A 15458-nucleotide genomic window follows, 5' to 3' on the forward strand; every position below is an offset into this window, starting at 1 on the left:
GACTATATGGTGTTGGTGCAGACCTACACTAATAAGCGTTTTATAAATGCTTATCCGGTCAAATAACCCAGACAACAGATGCAAAAAATAATCCTGTGAATGTAGTGTTTCTCTTTTAATAAAGAAGTGTTGCATAAAGAAATAAGGCCCATGGAAAGAAAGATCGAATGTCTGTGTCTATTCACTGTATGCACAACACTGTCGGTCATTATATTTGTTTCTTGTACTGCAAAGATTCTTAATGTAGGAAATGTTGCTCTGATTCACTACCTCCTGCTAATTCCATTTCTTCTTGTGGTAGATGAGTTTTTTTGTCATCCTTTCCTGGAGGCTAGCTCATCCGTGAAAAAGAGTAAGTAAGAAGAAACAATACACTTCTCAATGGAGCTTGGTTGGATAATTGTCATGAATACATATTTTCTGGACTAAATCTGTATTGTACCCTTTTGAATATTTATGCAACTTAAAATTTCCTGCACCTATAATGTCTCGCACTTCGAGTACACAACACGCACAAGTAAATAAAATTCCACCTTTGCCTAAAACACTAACTACACTAACCCTCAAATAATGCAAGATTGAAATAATGTCAGTGTCATCCAAATGATTCTTTTATTCCATCTAGCAGTAAGTAAAGCCAGCCACATAGTATTTCTTCTCAGCAAAACACCATGACATGTTGTGACATACGACATGGACTTTTCTTGTAAACAGAAAAGGTTTCCGTTTCTCTCTGTTTCCCACCAATCCGCATTGTGTTTATTCTTGGGTTGTCTAATGAATGTGTTGCATTTTGTTACAGCGACTCCTACTGTGTCCATGACCTGCTTCCCAAGCTCTGCATCAGCCAGCTCATGTAGCAGCTCTTCCACCTCTCACCTTGCCTCACCACCGGTTTGTGTTTAGTTATTTCTGTATAATTTCTTCATTATTTCCCACTTTCTCTTTTGTTTCTCTGTCTGTATCCAAGTAACAAACTGTCTTTGCACGTGTAGTCATACAAGCCAGCCACGTCCACACTTATGTTAGCCTTCCCTCACTGTTTGCTCTTTTATTAGTTATTTTTTTCTTTCTTTCTTTGTTTATCTGCTACTTTCTGTCTCGTTGTGTCTGCAGCAGTCTCTTGCTGAGGTTCAGCATTTGCGTGCCAAAGCTCTGGCCTCCCCTACCCAGGAGGCCACTGGTTTTCTCCTCAAGGACTCATCTGGAGGGGGCGGCAGCAGCAAGAACTCCTCCTCCTGTGACACAGATGACTTTGTGATGGTGCCTGCTCACTTCACCAGTAAGAACACTTTTTTTCTTTTAATGGGATCCCAAACTAAATGTCAAATGCAGCTGTGCGTAGCCCGAGCCTTGGCTCCAGCTCTATGGAATCACTGCTGAAGTCCATGCATCTTTTATTCCTTTCTTCAGACTAGACTAGCTTTTATGTGGCTTTTCCAGCATTTCATAATCTAAAGCTCTACTCTATCTAGACAATCTACTCTGTCATTATTTAGTCTCTTTTCTTAACGTCTATTATTCATTTAATAGAATGGACAATAATTGGGGAAATGTCCTTTTCACTCTTCTTTGATTTTGCTGTTCTTTTGATCTTCTTGGTTTGCCAGCGGGTGAGCTGACATGTGAGAGTAAAGTGCTGCCGGACAGCCTGATGAACAGCGGGTAAGAAACAAGGATCGGTCATAGATTGCCATTCCTTGTATTACACTTTCATGTAGTTGTGTGACAGTGTTACAGAAGGCAACTCATACGGGAGGATTGTAATTACATTTACAGTAAAACTGAGAACATGTGCTGCATTCCTTTTTAAAATGGCAGCTTAATAAAGTACTAATGGTATGTCTTCTGTGTCCCTTCTCTTTAATCAGCTCTCTCCTGGCTTCTGCTGGTCTGTGTAGCCAAGCCAAAACACCACCACACTCACCTTCCTACAGTGGGTCTCCAAGTCCTGTGAGGTAACAGCACAAAGCTGAATGTTTGGCTGTGGTAATAGATGTGTAGCTCACAGGGCAAGACATAAGAGAAGGTTGGGGAGATATGGTAATGATTGGTAGAAGAAGCAGCAGCAATGGCCAAAGAAGCCGGTGGAGTAAATTATTTGATATCTGGTACATTCATTAATTATTTGCTCTAAGTCGACTCAAGCAGAAAGTTGTGATTTTTTTCTGAATTTATAGTATCAGGTAAGTTAAATAAAGACTTAAATGTAGCCTTTAATTAACTTCAGATCATGTCATGTTATCCTTACACACAATGCAATGTTTGTTTTTACATTACAAACATTGTACACTGATTGGCAGGATTATCAGTGACAGAATATCACACACACACTAACCCTCTCCTCCTCTCCTGTGTGTTTTTCTCGCTGTTGTTGGCAGGCCCAGTGAGTTCTCTGGAGGTAACTGTGGTGGTAACTATGGAAACCATGGTCAGTCATTGCCTATCCCAGTCCCCACTCAGCTCCAGAACTATCAGCGCATGGAGCAGAACCTCTATTCTACCAAACAGGATGGCTCACCACGGTCCGTATCCACAAACGCACAAGTGCAACACACATGCTGTCCCACTGTTGCAAATGTAAATGATTATTTACGTTTCTTATATTGACTGCAGCGACTCATGAACTTTATATCATCAGGCTGTCGACACCAGTGCGTCGTTGCAGCAGTGGAAGCTCGTTGGGCTTTGCTCGGACCGGGCCGTCACCACCTTATGGGCAGGGAGCCATCCCCACCAATCGCAGGCTTTCCCTGGGAGGTGCCAGACCTTTTCAGCTCTCCCCTCAAGGTAGCTCTGAGGCTGGTCTTCAATATGTAAACCACTTTTACGAATGCAGATCCCATCCTTTCTCTGTACTGTATATATATCTTGAATGAAAGTTGATGAATACAGCAGGATCAGTGACGGGATCAGTGGTTGTTGGCTTTATTGTAATGCATCTGCATGAAATGTTGAAACGGTTGACATGAGTTGCAAGCAATTCAACCAACAAGTGGATTTTTCCATCTCAGATAATTAATTCGAATTTTTTTAGAGGCCCTAAGAGCTGGACGTATTCAGTATTCTCCAAAAGTAAATTTCTTTCTTATCTCTTCGGGGCTTCTTGACCACTGGGTTTGTTGATTAAAAGATTGATTGATTACATTGATTTATCATCGATTAAGTCATTTATGAAGCGGAAATATGAAGCAGTCTCCGGTTCTAAGCTGAATATCTTTGGATTTTGAACTTTCGGTTGCGCAAAAAAATTTGAAGACATAGTTATGAACCCTGGGGACTACTACTGTTTTTGTTTGTTTGTTTTTATAGACTAAATGGTGGCGATTAGCTTGTTATAGGTGGTGTTGCTTGAAAATTCAACTGCAGGAAAAAGAGGGAAATATGGTTGTGATTAGCATTTGCCAACGTTGTCAGAAGTTTTGAAATTTAAATGGATGAGAAAATGAACCAACCTCCTACGCACACAAACACTCTCCTTCTCGCCAGTTCCTCTCGACTCTTCTGTGCCTCATGCTGGCACAGTCCCTTAGCTGTCTGCACATGCATGCCGGCACCGGCAGGGCAGCGGGGGAGTCGGACAGTACTTGTACATCTCTGCTATCTCTTAGTGGATTTGTTGTTTTGTCTGGCACTTCATTTTGCGATGCCAGCTGCTGTCTGAAAGCAGGAATATTCTGACCGTTGTCTGTGTCACAGCTCCTCAGCACGTTGAACCCCGGCTGACATCTCATCAACGCCCACCGATGACAGGACTGGGCACACGGCTCCACAGTGCCCCCTGTTTGTTGGAGTGTGCAAGTGGTGGGGGCAGGCAGAAGATCAGGAAGCAGCACTCGGACCCAGTGGTGGCCCCCTCGGCAGGCCTGATGACTGTCCGCCCTCTACACTCTTCCCCCAGGCTCAGTGAGCTGATGCAGCGTAGCCCCCTCCCCACCATCCTGGGCTCCCCTTCCAGGGTGAGTCAGCTCTGTGTGTGTGTGTGTGTGTGTGTGTGTGTGTTAGAGAGAGAGAGAGAGAGAGAGAGAGAGAGAGAGAGAAGAATCTGTGTGTATGTGTGTGTGTTTAATTCTCTTGAGATTCACAGAACAAGAAAAGACTACCAAGCATCTTAAACAAACCCCTGGTACCTCTCCCCTCAGACCATCCCTCCATTTGAATTCCCCAAGCCCCCCAGCTCTCCGAACCTTGTGACCTTCCTGACACAGCAGGGTTTGGTCATTGGCTCCCCTTGCAGCAGGACTGCCCCTACAGAGCCCAGAGACCCAGGACAGCTAACTCCTACACAGGTCACCCAGCCTGCCCACTGCATCCACAGACTGAATGATGATACCAAGGGCTTTGGAAGGTTAGATTGTTGTTTTCTATTTATGTTTAACATGCTGATGCTCCATATCCAGGAGGAATTATTTGCCTACAGATACAGGATAGAGTGGTGTGCAGTACAGTAACTACATATACAACAAAATAATAAAATACCTTAAATACAAATAAAATAGGAAAAGTAAATAATTTAATTTAAACAAGGTGTTGCTGAATGTTGTTGAAAGTGATTTCTTTCTTCATGTCACTTTCCTTCCTTTCATGTTCTCTGCTCTATGTCTCTGTCTCCTGTCCTCTTTGGTGCAGGTCTCAGAGCGCTGGTCGTCTGTCCGACATGCTGCTGATGGCTGCATTTGGACCAGGAGGACTTGTGGGTGACCGAGGTAGTACAGAGAACCTGACCTCTGAAAAAGCCATAGACATAACAGGTAGGCACGGATTGGGATTTCAGTTCATTTATGTGGCCCATTCCAACTCGTAAAAGGTTACTTCAGGATTGTGTGAATGTTAAAAACTACTCCCAAACTGACATAACAGTGAATTACAGCAGCAGTCAATTTTAAAATAACAACTGTTTCTAATATTTGTTATTCCAGATATCAGTGTGGCAATAACATATTGCAAGTGGATAGAATTTGATACATTGCTGTTCCAATTAATTATTTTAATTCTGTAATTTACAGGTCTATCACTTTCCGGTTTATTTTGGAAAATGAAAATGGTCAATGATATATACAGCCCTGATCTTCAGGGTTGTCCTTCAATCACATTTTTTTTTTCTTCCCTCTAGTGCCCTCCGGCGGTGAGGGAGGCCTTGCACCTAGCTCCAGCAGCCCAGCACAGGTGGTTTTCACTGTGGGCTCTCCTCCCAGTGGCAGCACCCCACCTCATACCTCCAGACAGAGGAAATACTCAGGTAGCACATTAATTAAAAGCAATTTGTCGCCACATCTCTTCTGCAGCAGGTGGGAATCAAATTCCACAGCAGCATTACTATTATGCTCTGCACGTCATACAACACAGAGCAGTGGGAGGCTATTACTTTGATGTGGAAACTTAATTAAATGTCATGGAGATAAGCATAAAAGGTTGATTTTCCGCTAGCCAAGATTAAAATTAACCAAACTGCGGAGAGATATAGTTACATTAAGGGAGTAATAACCCAAATAACCGTTTTTCCGAACACACAATTTTCCAATGGGCACTTGGAGTGTTTATAAAAAGAAAAATATATGTAGCTGCTGGCTGATGTTGATCATTAACTGGAACGCATCTCCACTCAACACAGTACTTAGCGAATGTGCGAATGCCAAGTTGGTAGAAATGTTACCCACACACTCAAAGTGTTTATCAACTTGTTCGTGTAGATTTAGCTATTTATTGTACAAAATCGGAGATGCATGGCATTTGAGGAAAACATATTTATGTTTGTATTTATGTATTAAATAAATATCAAATTTAACAAATAAATTTCCATCTCCTTTCACTCCTACTTTCAGGCTCCTTCACTGCAGTCAGCCCTGCAGGCTCCTTCACAAGTCGCTACCCCCAGATAGGCACCTATGTGGATGGCTTTGAGGCTCCTTCCAGTCCACGCTACAGTTTCACTGATCCTATCACAGCCAATATGGGCGGTCATGTAACCTTCGAGGCTCCTGAGCTGCCTGAGGAGACACTGATGGAGGTAAGAAACAGGTTTTATACACAGCTCTGGGAAATGGCAAAAAAAGGAGTCACCCCTTAGATCCTGTGTATTCTGTGTATGTATGGAGCAGTTACCGCTTTTAAAAATAGAATGGAGCATAGTGTAATTGAAGTGTCTTTAGCTCAAGTCATTGTAGCTTAATAGCCTACGGTGGAATCTGAGGATAGAATAATGAAATTCATGGAATGACCTGTCTCCTGTTAATGCTTGTGTTGTTTTCACCAATGCAGACTGAATGCCGAATCACATTGTGGTGTCCCACTAACACATCTCTCTTTCCGTCTTTCTCTGTCGGAGTGCAGCAAGAGCATACAGACACAGTGCAAAGCCTGCGTTTCACGTTGGATTTCGCCCGCTGTCTGATGGAGGTGGCTGGAGCCCGTGGGGCTGCGGTGCTTGGGGAGCTGGCGGAGCTGGGGGACATTTCTCATCCCTCACTCCTTCAGCAGCAGAGCCTTGTAGCAGATCAGATAAGCTCACTGAGCCGAGAGTGGAGGTAAGGCCAAATCAACTACGGCTGTAAGTCTTTGTTGATGGCAATGATTATGTAGTTTGGATAGAAAACTTTTTCAGCATGGCTCTCCTGCATGTGCACCATGTTTGGTGAAACATGTATAAAAAAATGTTGGCACAAAATGGCGAATAAGCAATAAGATCTGTACTTTCATCGCATATTTACATGATAGTATTTAAGTCAAGGGAGTTTTGACTGTCAAAATTTCACAAAGATATCCATATACAATAAAAAATGAAGTGGTTGCAGAGAAAACTGCGGATGAAAGTTTTTGAGCTGAATCTTCTTAACTGTGGCATGTTGGAAAACAAATGGCATGTCTCTGAGTGATCATGACAGTTGGTCAGAGATTGCATCTGCACCCTACATTCATGTTTTCTCACTTTTGATTGTCTGTGACTGTTTTGATGCATAATTGCTCATACATTTGTTAGGTGAGTTTATCATTGCACTAACTTTCATAATTGAATGGCAACATTGTATTCTTATTTCATTTCTCATTTGTCAATTTATAATTTGAGTTTTAAGTACTGTGTATGTATTTGTGTGTGTGATTTTCTTCTCAGCCATGCAGAACAGCTAGTTCTCTACCTTAAGACTGCAGAACTCTTGTCCACTGCCTTACACACAGCCATGGAGCGAGTTCAACAGGGCAAACTCTACCCATCTGCTACAGTTAAACAAGGTATAAGCCAGTTCTTTTTGTAATTGGGGGGGGGGTATCTAAGATGTATATTAAAACAAAATGAAAAACATTTTTACAGAATGATTGTCTTGGTAGTATAATAAATTACATCTTTTCATATTCCCTGTCCATATACAGTTGTGAAGAGGCTAAATGAGCTGTACAAGACCAGTGTGGCATCCTGTCGCTCACTCAGCACCCGTCTGGAGCGCTTCTTTTCAAGGAAGCACCGTCTAATGGACCAAATCACCTCCATCACAGCTGAGCGGTTGCTGTTCAGCCACACCGTGCAGATGGTAAGTCCAGAGGAAACATTAGACACTTGGGAGGCAGAGAAGGAGACAAGGGATATTGACCAAAAGGACAGCATAATCATTCAGATACTGTGTCTGTGCGCATCCAGTAAAAAATATATGCTAGCATTGTTACAAACTTGTATGAATGGCGAAAATATCCCTCCCATCTATTAAATGTACTGTAGAATACTCATTTTCAGGTTCATAATTGTATTTAGGGTTTCTACTAGAAAATGTTTAAATGCTTTAATGTTTAATAAAACACATTATTTTTCTCATACTGTCCGTTGCTTCAACACCTCTTTTCATCCTTTGTCTTAACACTCTGTTTTGGCTCCTGTATCTTTAAAGCCCCCCCTTCTTACTTTATAATTTTATTCACTGGTTTTGGTGAAACTGGATCAGAGTTGATAGAGAAAATATTGTCTGGTTGTCCCTCTTATGTCTTCCAGCTGCTCTGCCTCCACTTTTGGTGATTTACAGAGTTTATATGCTACCAGTTACTTAAGTCGCTAACTACTTCTATGAGCAGCTGCTGCTAGCTACTCAGTTAGCTGTGCAGCTAGCCGTGCTATTGCTGATTCTGCCCTGATTGGAAGCTTGGTGCTCCAGGATTGTGTTGGTGTTTACACCTCTAACAATTGTACAGAAACTTTGAGCCGCTGGTTCAGAGCAAGCTGATAACAGCAGCTACCATTAGCGGTAGCTAGCGGTTACTGTGGCGTTAGCATCTGTTCATCATGAAACTTCATAAATCAGAGTTAAGGCAGAGCAGCCAGAGGACATCAGAGGGAAAACCAGTTCCTTCATAACTGCAGAAGCATTTTCTGAGACATACTGAATAACCTCCAGCTCTATCTCAATAAGCTCGTATGACCCATAGACTGTATATAAGGGGACGTAGTCATCGTGACGCCAGCCGTTGGTTTGTGGACTGCCGTTTTGAAGCCTCGAGTTTGGCCGATAGGGTGCTGCCATGTGCGGCGGCACCAGACGTGATCATATTTGGATGAGACGGTGGAGCTAAAAGCCATGTGCAGAGCTAGCTAGCTTGCTTAGCTAGGTGCATCTGTAATTCACGTTAACTGTCATTTTAACAGGGCTGACAGTTTTGTCTATCGAACAACAGTCTTAAAACTAAATGTACTCACTAGAGAAGGTGAACAACCAACTCCTAATAAGCTTTTTCAACGGCGCTGGTTAAATTTACACAGAGCTGTGGGTGCGAGTCACTCTAGCCTGATTGACAGGTCACCATGGTAACGACTTGTCAATCATATCCCGCCCTGAAGCTTTATGGTCTATTTTCCTCTAAATGGGACCATAATTTACTAAATGAATATCAGGTTGTATTGAAGAAGTTATTTTTCACAGAACTGAGGCTTATTGCATGTTTATAGATTTTTCACTCAAGACTAAAATCAAACTTTTTACTTGAGCCTCATGGTGTCGTCTCAGGTTCAGGCTGCTGCGCTGGACGAGATGTTCCATCAAGGGGAAGCATCAGCCCTGCGTTATCATAAAGCTCTCCTGCTGATGGAGGGCCTGTCTCTGCTGCTCACTGAACAGGAGGACATCCTCCGTGTTAGCAAATGTAAGTATGTCTGTCAGCTCATCTCATAAAAGAAGGGATGTATCCACTCAGCACCAGCAAGTCCCACCTAGTTTGGTGTACGGTATTCCCACATCTGAAAATAATCTTTTGTGATTATTATTAAATTTTGAATAAAATTTGCCATTTAAATTTCTCCATAATTGAGTATGTTCCATCTATACATAAACGTTAATGAGCTATGAGCTAATGCACAGACCTAACCTGCACACCTTTGGACGAGAAACCATAGAACCTGGAAGAAACCCATGCTAACACGGTGTGAACATGACCTGTTACGCTTACCCATCCGCTGTCTTTTTGTTTTTTTTTCCTTTCTCATTGTGTCTGCAGGTAAGGAGTGTATTGAACGCCGTCTCACAGCTTTGCAGTCAGGACTCTGTGTTTGAGAGTCCTTTGCTGCTTCTTGGAGTGTGGATATGATGTCACTCAATTGCACCCTGCACATTACCAAGGAACCAAATATCTTCCCATATCTCATGGTTTTCACTTAGCAATGCTTTAGTTTTCACAAGAAACCCACAAGGCCTCAGTCTTTGCCGTACCTTTCAGGGTTTGTGCTCTCTAAATAGCTTGCTATTCGTCTCAAGTTTTGGACAGTGGAAGTGACTTCCCCAATGCTAAACTTGTACCAGTGTTGTACACGAAGCACTTGTGCTGTGAAAGAATGTCTGCTCTCTCGCCTATGTGAGAGGACTTTGCTCCTGGCACTGAACATGGTATTTTATATGCCAAGAAGAAGATTCCCCTCACAAGGAGTAACACATGCAGGAGCAATTATTGCCAAGTAGTCACATATAATACTTATCTGAACATAAGTAGATAGCATTTTAGGATGGACAAATATACACATTATGAATTTGCAATCTACAAAGTTTGTAGACAAAAAAGTTATCTTTTACCAAGATCAGTTGCTAGTGTTAGATGTACAGCACCTGCTGTACATCTACACACAGTAAGGACAAGTGGTGATGAACACCTGGAATGGCCAAGTATCATTCTCATCAAATGTATGTTTCTCTTATACCCTTTGTTTGCTTTCCTGTGTTTATTTTTTCTGTTCTTTGTTTTTTAAATCTAATTGTTACTTGCTTGCTGAAGGGAAGGTGGTGGCTGGAAGTGCATACAAGCACTATTACACAACTGTTGCCAAATTGACTTATTTGTTATTTTTGTTGCTGTATTATGCTTTATTTTAGATTCACTGTAGGTAAGTAAACTGATTTGGAGGAGACAAATCCCAGTGTTTGATACTTTACAGATTCTATAGTTGCTTAATGTCAAAGGCCACATCCCATTATTGAAACAATGATGTAATCCTGATTTTGTTTTGTAAGTGGTGGCAGGGATTAAAACCAACAGGAAGAAAATGGGTCCAAAAAACATTCACTACCCCACTGTTACATGCAGAATATAGCGTTCAATTGAAGAGGGACTGAAAGTGGTCTGTTAGCATCCCTTATCACAATCATGTTAAAGATGCTGTGATAAACTGGGATGTATTCTTCAGGTATACAGGAGCTTAGGTGCCGCCGTTGCTGGAAATTTCTTCACACGATTCCATATTCTGTCATATTTTATCAATCATTTGTGCCGGAGTTTAGCAAGTATAAACAAATTTGAATGTAGGGCTGACAGAAGATAGACAGCTTTAATATTAGCCAATTGTTCGATAACTCCAATTTAGATCTATTCCGGGGCGAAAGTCTGATTGTTTTTGTACTGTTGAAGTACTGTATAGAACGATCTTGAGTGGTGCGTGCTAAACATGTCCAGTTTTTGTGGATACCTAGACAGATTTGCTTATTTAGAGATTTCTACTTCCACACTTTTATTGCTATTTTTGTTTTAGACCCTGTCAGATGGTAATGTGTGTTAGATGTGAGGATGTTGACTTAAGTGATCATATAAGCTATGAAACCTTAGAGAGATTTCTTTTACAAGGAAAAGGAAAAGCCAAATGGCTTTACACTGAAAAATAATTTGCATCGATTGTGTTCTGTTTCAGAGTAGTCGGTGTGTGTGATGATTGTGTTTGACTTTGAATAGGGTTCTTGTTGTGTGCATTTTGCCTGAAATATTTGTGTATTGTTAATATTGACTTTAGCCATACATCCCAGCAGGATACCTTCACTCTCCTAAATTTTGGGCTACTGGGTAGGGTCAACTTCTACTAGGGTTGCTTTCAAAGAGAAGTTTGCGTGTGTGAGTGATGTTGATTGATGAATGGTGGATTTGCTCTCTGGATGTTGCTGGCTCTGAGTAGGATCCCAGTTTGCCATATGAAACTAAATCATCCACTGAAACCAAGGGTTCCTCTGGTGCAACTCACTGCCTGGCCCAGTACTACTTTCTTTACCCTGCGGTGTATAGTCCTCTTTTTAAGTTAATTAAGATGGTGACAGTGCATATTTTAGAATAAACTGAGGATGTCTGGTCAGGGCTGAAGGTAGTTAACGCTGAGATTATGAAGCCAATATAGTAGCACTGTCAGCAGGACTGGAGCAAAGTTTTTTTTCTCAGTGAAGATTTCTCTAAATATACATTAAGTGTATTTGCTTTGTGGCCTTTTGTATTTTATCAGAGAACTTTATCTGAAATGTTCATAGATATTAATCCACCAAGAGCATTCTGCATTTGTTTGTTATACATTCCTTATATCAACTCATCCACAGGCTCTCTGGTCTTGTTCTTCTCAGTGAATATGTAGTGGTGATGTCTCAAAAGATAGTTAGTAGAAGGTGATGACATCTGACCTTTATACAACTGATGCATGTGTCACTTTTCATTGTTCCCTACAATCATTGCTATCGGCCATCCTAATGATGATTATCTTGGGTAGTAGTGAAATGCACCATCAAGATAGTCTGTGCAGCAGTTGAAAAAAAAATAAGAGTATAATGATAGAGCAAGTTGGGGTAGGAAGTGTGGACATAGTGCCCTACATCAAGCACGTATCCACTCTACTTAACTGAAGTGACCTTGAGTGTAATACTGACTCCCTACCTGCTCCAGGGCTTTGGTTCACATAAAGATAAAATTAAGTGTAACCTTCATGAAGATTCGGCTGTGTGCACTCCCATGATAGATTGATTTGGATTATTATGTTTATATGTTTTTAACAGACCTGAATGTTTTTCATTTTGTGCTTTTACTTTATTAATTCTGTATTACCTGTAAATATTGTAAATTAAGTTATTGTTGTTGTTCTGTATATGATGCTACAGGCATGGAGAGGACTGTACCATACCACCTCTACATTTCCAAAGAGTAGGCCTTCTGCTGATCTTCCATATTGTCTCTTACTGTTGCAAAAGCATTTTAATGTTGTCATATCTATGACAGACACACAAACTCAGTGCCCCTGTGTGTGATGTAACCTTTACTGTTTGAGAGTTGCAACATGAATAAAGTGATAAGGAATGGTAATTTGTTTTAGGATTATGTGAGTTTCATCTGCTGTCATTCAGATTACAATTTAACAACTGCCAATAATTGTTTTCCTCATTAATCCCCATAGCTAGGCAGGTAGGGCTACTTTCCTGCTGCTGACCTACCTGCTGCTAAGACCAATTAAAGTGGATAGCTGGGACTTTTTTTTTTTTTTTACATTAAGTCTATTTAAAGGAACATACTGCCAACTGTTTTGGCAATGTTCACCACAAGTCACATGGGGTTTTTTTAGGCTTCCTCACATTCCATGAAGCCACTGATTTCTTCTAATTTAGTTTTTCCTCTTCCTCTTTAACACATTACATGTTAAACAATAAGATAACTGTTTTTTTTGTGAGCTCCTTAAGTGTAATGTCCATTTTGCTCTTGAATTGTCATTTTTTATTTTATTTTACTTTTTTAACATAAATCCTTTTAAAATTGGCACACATAATTTCCCAACTCCAATTAAGATTAATACAAAAGCATGCTGCCTCCACCAATCAAATGGCTCTGTTTAAATGGCCAACACAGACCCGCTGCCAATCGTAACCAAGGAGGCGGACTTTGAGCAGCTTACCTGAGAGCTTTAACTCGGGGCAAAAAATAGTACAAGCGGTTGTCATGACAACTTTGTGTATGAGTGCATGTCAAACGAGTGCAAGAGTGTTTGAGTTGTTTACGTGCTAAACAGACTTTAGCTAACTTAGTTTGCTATTCTCGGATAACAATGTAGGTTGAACTGTTTACACTGGAATATAATGGTAAGAGAAAACAGAAGTTAGTGAATGGTGCTCGTTTCTTCGCGGTCCGGTTAGTTCGTGCGGAAACAAGTCGCCGCCTTGCTAGCAGAGAAGGCTAGAATGGCTCGCTAGCCGACTGAGCCAAAGCAATGTCAAGTTATAACCTTCCCCCGGTGCGGCATTTGCCACAGTGGACCCGGTTCGGGCGCCTCGGGAAGCCCCGCTCTCCACGGCGCTTACCGGCGAACCAACTGCAGCCGCTGCCTGTTGTGCCGCCTGTGGACAGAGGAGTGGAGAGAGTAGAGCTGTCCTGTCACAGCGACATGGACCCCCGCGTCGTGTCGATGCAGAGAGATATCGAGTTCCTTCAGAAGCAACACAAGGAAACACTTGAGAAGCTCCATGCGGAGATAGAGTATCTCAGGCGGGAGAATAAAGGTGAAGAAACCAGTGTGAGAAGGAAAAAATGTCAGAGAATGAATGTGTAACGTTGTAAGAGCTCAATTAAATACATAATTTCGGATCAGCATAAATTATTAATATTTGTTTCCAATGAAACTAAAGACCAGTAAAATTGTTTATGCTAATTTGCTGGGTTAGTCACAAAATTAGAACGGTAAGTTACCATGCTAATATCAGAAGAGTAAGTAGACCTGTGTTATAGCTATAAAATTGTAAACCACTTTTAAAAACTATAGTTTCAAAGTGGCAAACAAAAAGGAGAGAGGGGAGAAAAGACAAAAATACAATAGACACACTTTCTAAAGTTGTAAAACTGAGTTTTAAGGTGCTTTTAAATAATATGCTCTGATTTGGCCTCTCTGAGAGGAGCAAAGCAAAACATCAACAGCAAGCCTAGTGATTAACATTCTGTTTCATAGATATGGATCAAAAGATAGAGCAAGGAAACTACTACTTTATGGACAAGTGATAATTGGACCAGAAGGGCAACAAATCCTGAGAATCCATGTAATTATTTCCCATCCACCAGGGGTGAACTCCGTAACCTGTTGTGGTGTCCACACCCTTTCTGTAATGAAATTAATGACAAAGACCTGACTGTCTCCTGATGAAGTGCTGAAAAGAGAGACATTCAATCTAGGTAAGGTGGTCGCATAGCAACTCCAGGGTTTTGATGGTCTCTTAGTGGAGGTGGACAGAGATCCGGTGTCCCTTTACTCAAGAGGCTCTTCGCTGGTCCATATAACTGCATCTCACCACCCATCAGGAAACTCCACAGTCATCTGTCTTCGCACCATCACAGCAGTCAGGCCTCCGTGGAAACATAGGCTGTTTGCTCGGACTGTGTTACAAGACTGTGCCTCTTATGTGCCTGCCTACAGTATATCGCACACTAAAGTTCTCTTAATATGGATGTTGCAGAGTTGCAGTATAAGCTGATAATGGACCCTCCCAAGTCAAGTAGAAAAGGTAAGATGTAATCCTGATTAACGGTTTTTTGTTTTTGCCCAGCTATGCACAGGATTGGGATAGTTTAAAGTAGTGGGCAATATGGATACAATCTTCTATCACAGTGTATGCCATTTTATATGGTAATATTGAATTATACTTACATATATATATATCAGATAGATAGATAAGTTGTTATCCTCAGTTAGAGGAAATTTGCTTCCAGTCTGTACACACAGGAAGGAACAGCTACTAACACAACAGCATAGACAAAGGGAACAAAGGACAGTCACAATAACATGGGTCAACTTGAGTGTTAATTACTACAGTTTGTTAAGGTGTAAGATATATATATATATATATAAAATAACACATTTATTAAATGGCTACTGCCTTGGTAAAACAGTATAGCAGCAGATAAATTTGAGTTATCTCGCAGTGTATATCATCATATTGCCCAACCCAACTGTAGTTCAAAGGCAAGCCCAGAACAGAAAAGCTAGTTCTAGTGGTTAGTATGTCATGCTAGGCCAGTTAGATTTACAATTCAATAGGTGATTCACAGTCTGCCATATAACATTTAGGGCACAGCAGTTAACAATCTCCAACTATCTTGGTCTCGGTTCCTCTTTCTTCTAGGAATAACACACAGTCGACGAGGCATTAGACCACCCACTCAGGGAAGTGAAGCCCATATGGGGCTCTACCTGGAGGAGGAGCTGCAGGACATCCAGCCCT

At 41.3% G+C, this 15458-nt stretch overlaps 2 protein-coding genes across 4 annotated transcripts in view; both read left to right on the forward strand.

Annotated features, from left to right (window-relative positions):
• The window catches only part of ulk1b (unc-51 like autophagy activating kinase 1), a 28871-nt gene extending 16307 nt beyond the window's left edge, over nucleotides 1-12564 (forward strand). For 2 of the 3 annotated variants that reach the window (XM_046066688.1, XM_046066690.1), the window contains 17 exons: nucleotides 302-352; nucleotides 803-894; nucleotides 1117-1282; nucleotides 1602-1665; nucleotides 1872-1958; nucleotides 2382-2525; nucleotides 2642-2790; nucleotides 3700-3959; nucleotides 4143-4348; nucleotides 4630-4751; nucleotides 5114-5239; nucleotides 5823-6007; nucleotides 6331-6524; nucleotides 7109-7227; nucleotides 7366-7523; nucleotides 8982-9117; nucleotides 9469-12564. In XM_046066688.1, the coding sequence (XP_045922644.1) occupies nucleotides 302-352; nucleotides 803-894; nucleotides 1117-1282; nucleotides 1602-1665; nucleotides 1872-1958; nucleotides 2382-2525; nucleotides 2642-2790; nucleotides 3700-3959; nucleotides 4143-4348; nucleotides 4630-4751; nucleotides 5114-5239; nucleotides 5823-6007; nucleotides 6331-6524; nucleotides 7109-7227; nucleotides 7366-7523; nucleotides 8982-9117; nucleotides 9469-9524 (2315 nt within the window). In that variant the 3' untranslated portion in view covers nucleotides 9525-12564. The remainder of the gene's footprint in view (nucleotides 1-301; nucleotides 353-802; nucleotides 895-1116; nucleotides 1283-1601; nucleotides 1666-1871; nucleotides 1959-2381; nucleotides 2526-2641; nucleotides 2791-3699; nucleotides 3960-4142; nucleotides 4349-4629; nucleotides 4752-5113; nucleotides 5240-5822; nucleotides 6008-6330; nucleotides 6525-7108; nucleotides 7228-7365; nucleotides 7524-8981; nucleotides 9118-9468) is intronic. The other variant, XM_046066689.1, reaches the window with a different exon arrangement.
• A 619-nt stretch (nucleotides 12565-13183) lies between these two features.
• si:ch211-222n4.2 (uncharacterized protein LOC101885505 homolog) overlaps nucleotides 13184-15458 on the forward strand; it is a 4743-nt gene continuing 2468 nt past the window's right edge. Inside the window, exons 1-3 of the mRNA XM_046067664.1 lie at nucleotides 13184-13748; nucleotides 14694-14741; nucleotides 15360-15453. Of these exons, the coding sequence (XP_045923620.1) occupies nucleotides 13460-13748; nucleotides 14694-14741; nucleotides 15360-15453 (431 nt within the window). The 5' untranslated portion in view covers nucleotides 13184-13459. The remainder of the gene's footprint in view (nucleotides 13749-14693; nucleotides 14742-15359; nucleotides 15454-15458) is intronic.

Source organism: Micropterus dolomieu, linkage group LG13 (genome assembly GCF_021292245.1).
Source record: "Micropterus dolomieu isolate WLL.071019.BEF.003 ecotype Adirondacks linkage group LG13, ASM2129224v1, whole genome shotgun sequence".
Classification (NCBI taxonomy): Eukaryota; Metazoa; Chordata; class Actinopteri; order Centrarchiformes; family Centrarchidae; genus Micropterus; species Micropterus dolomieu.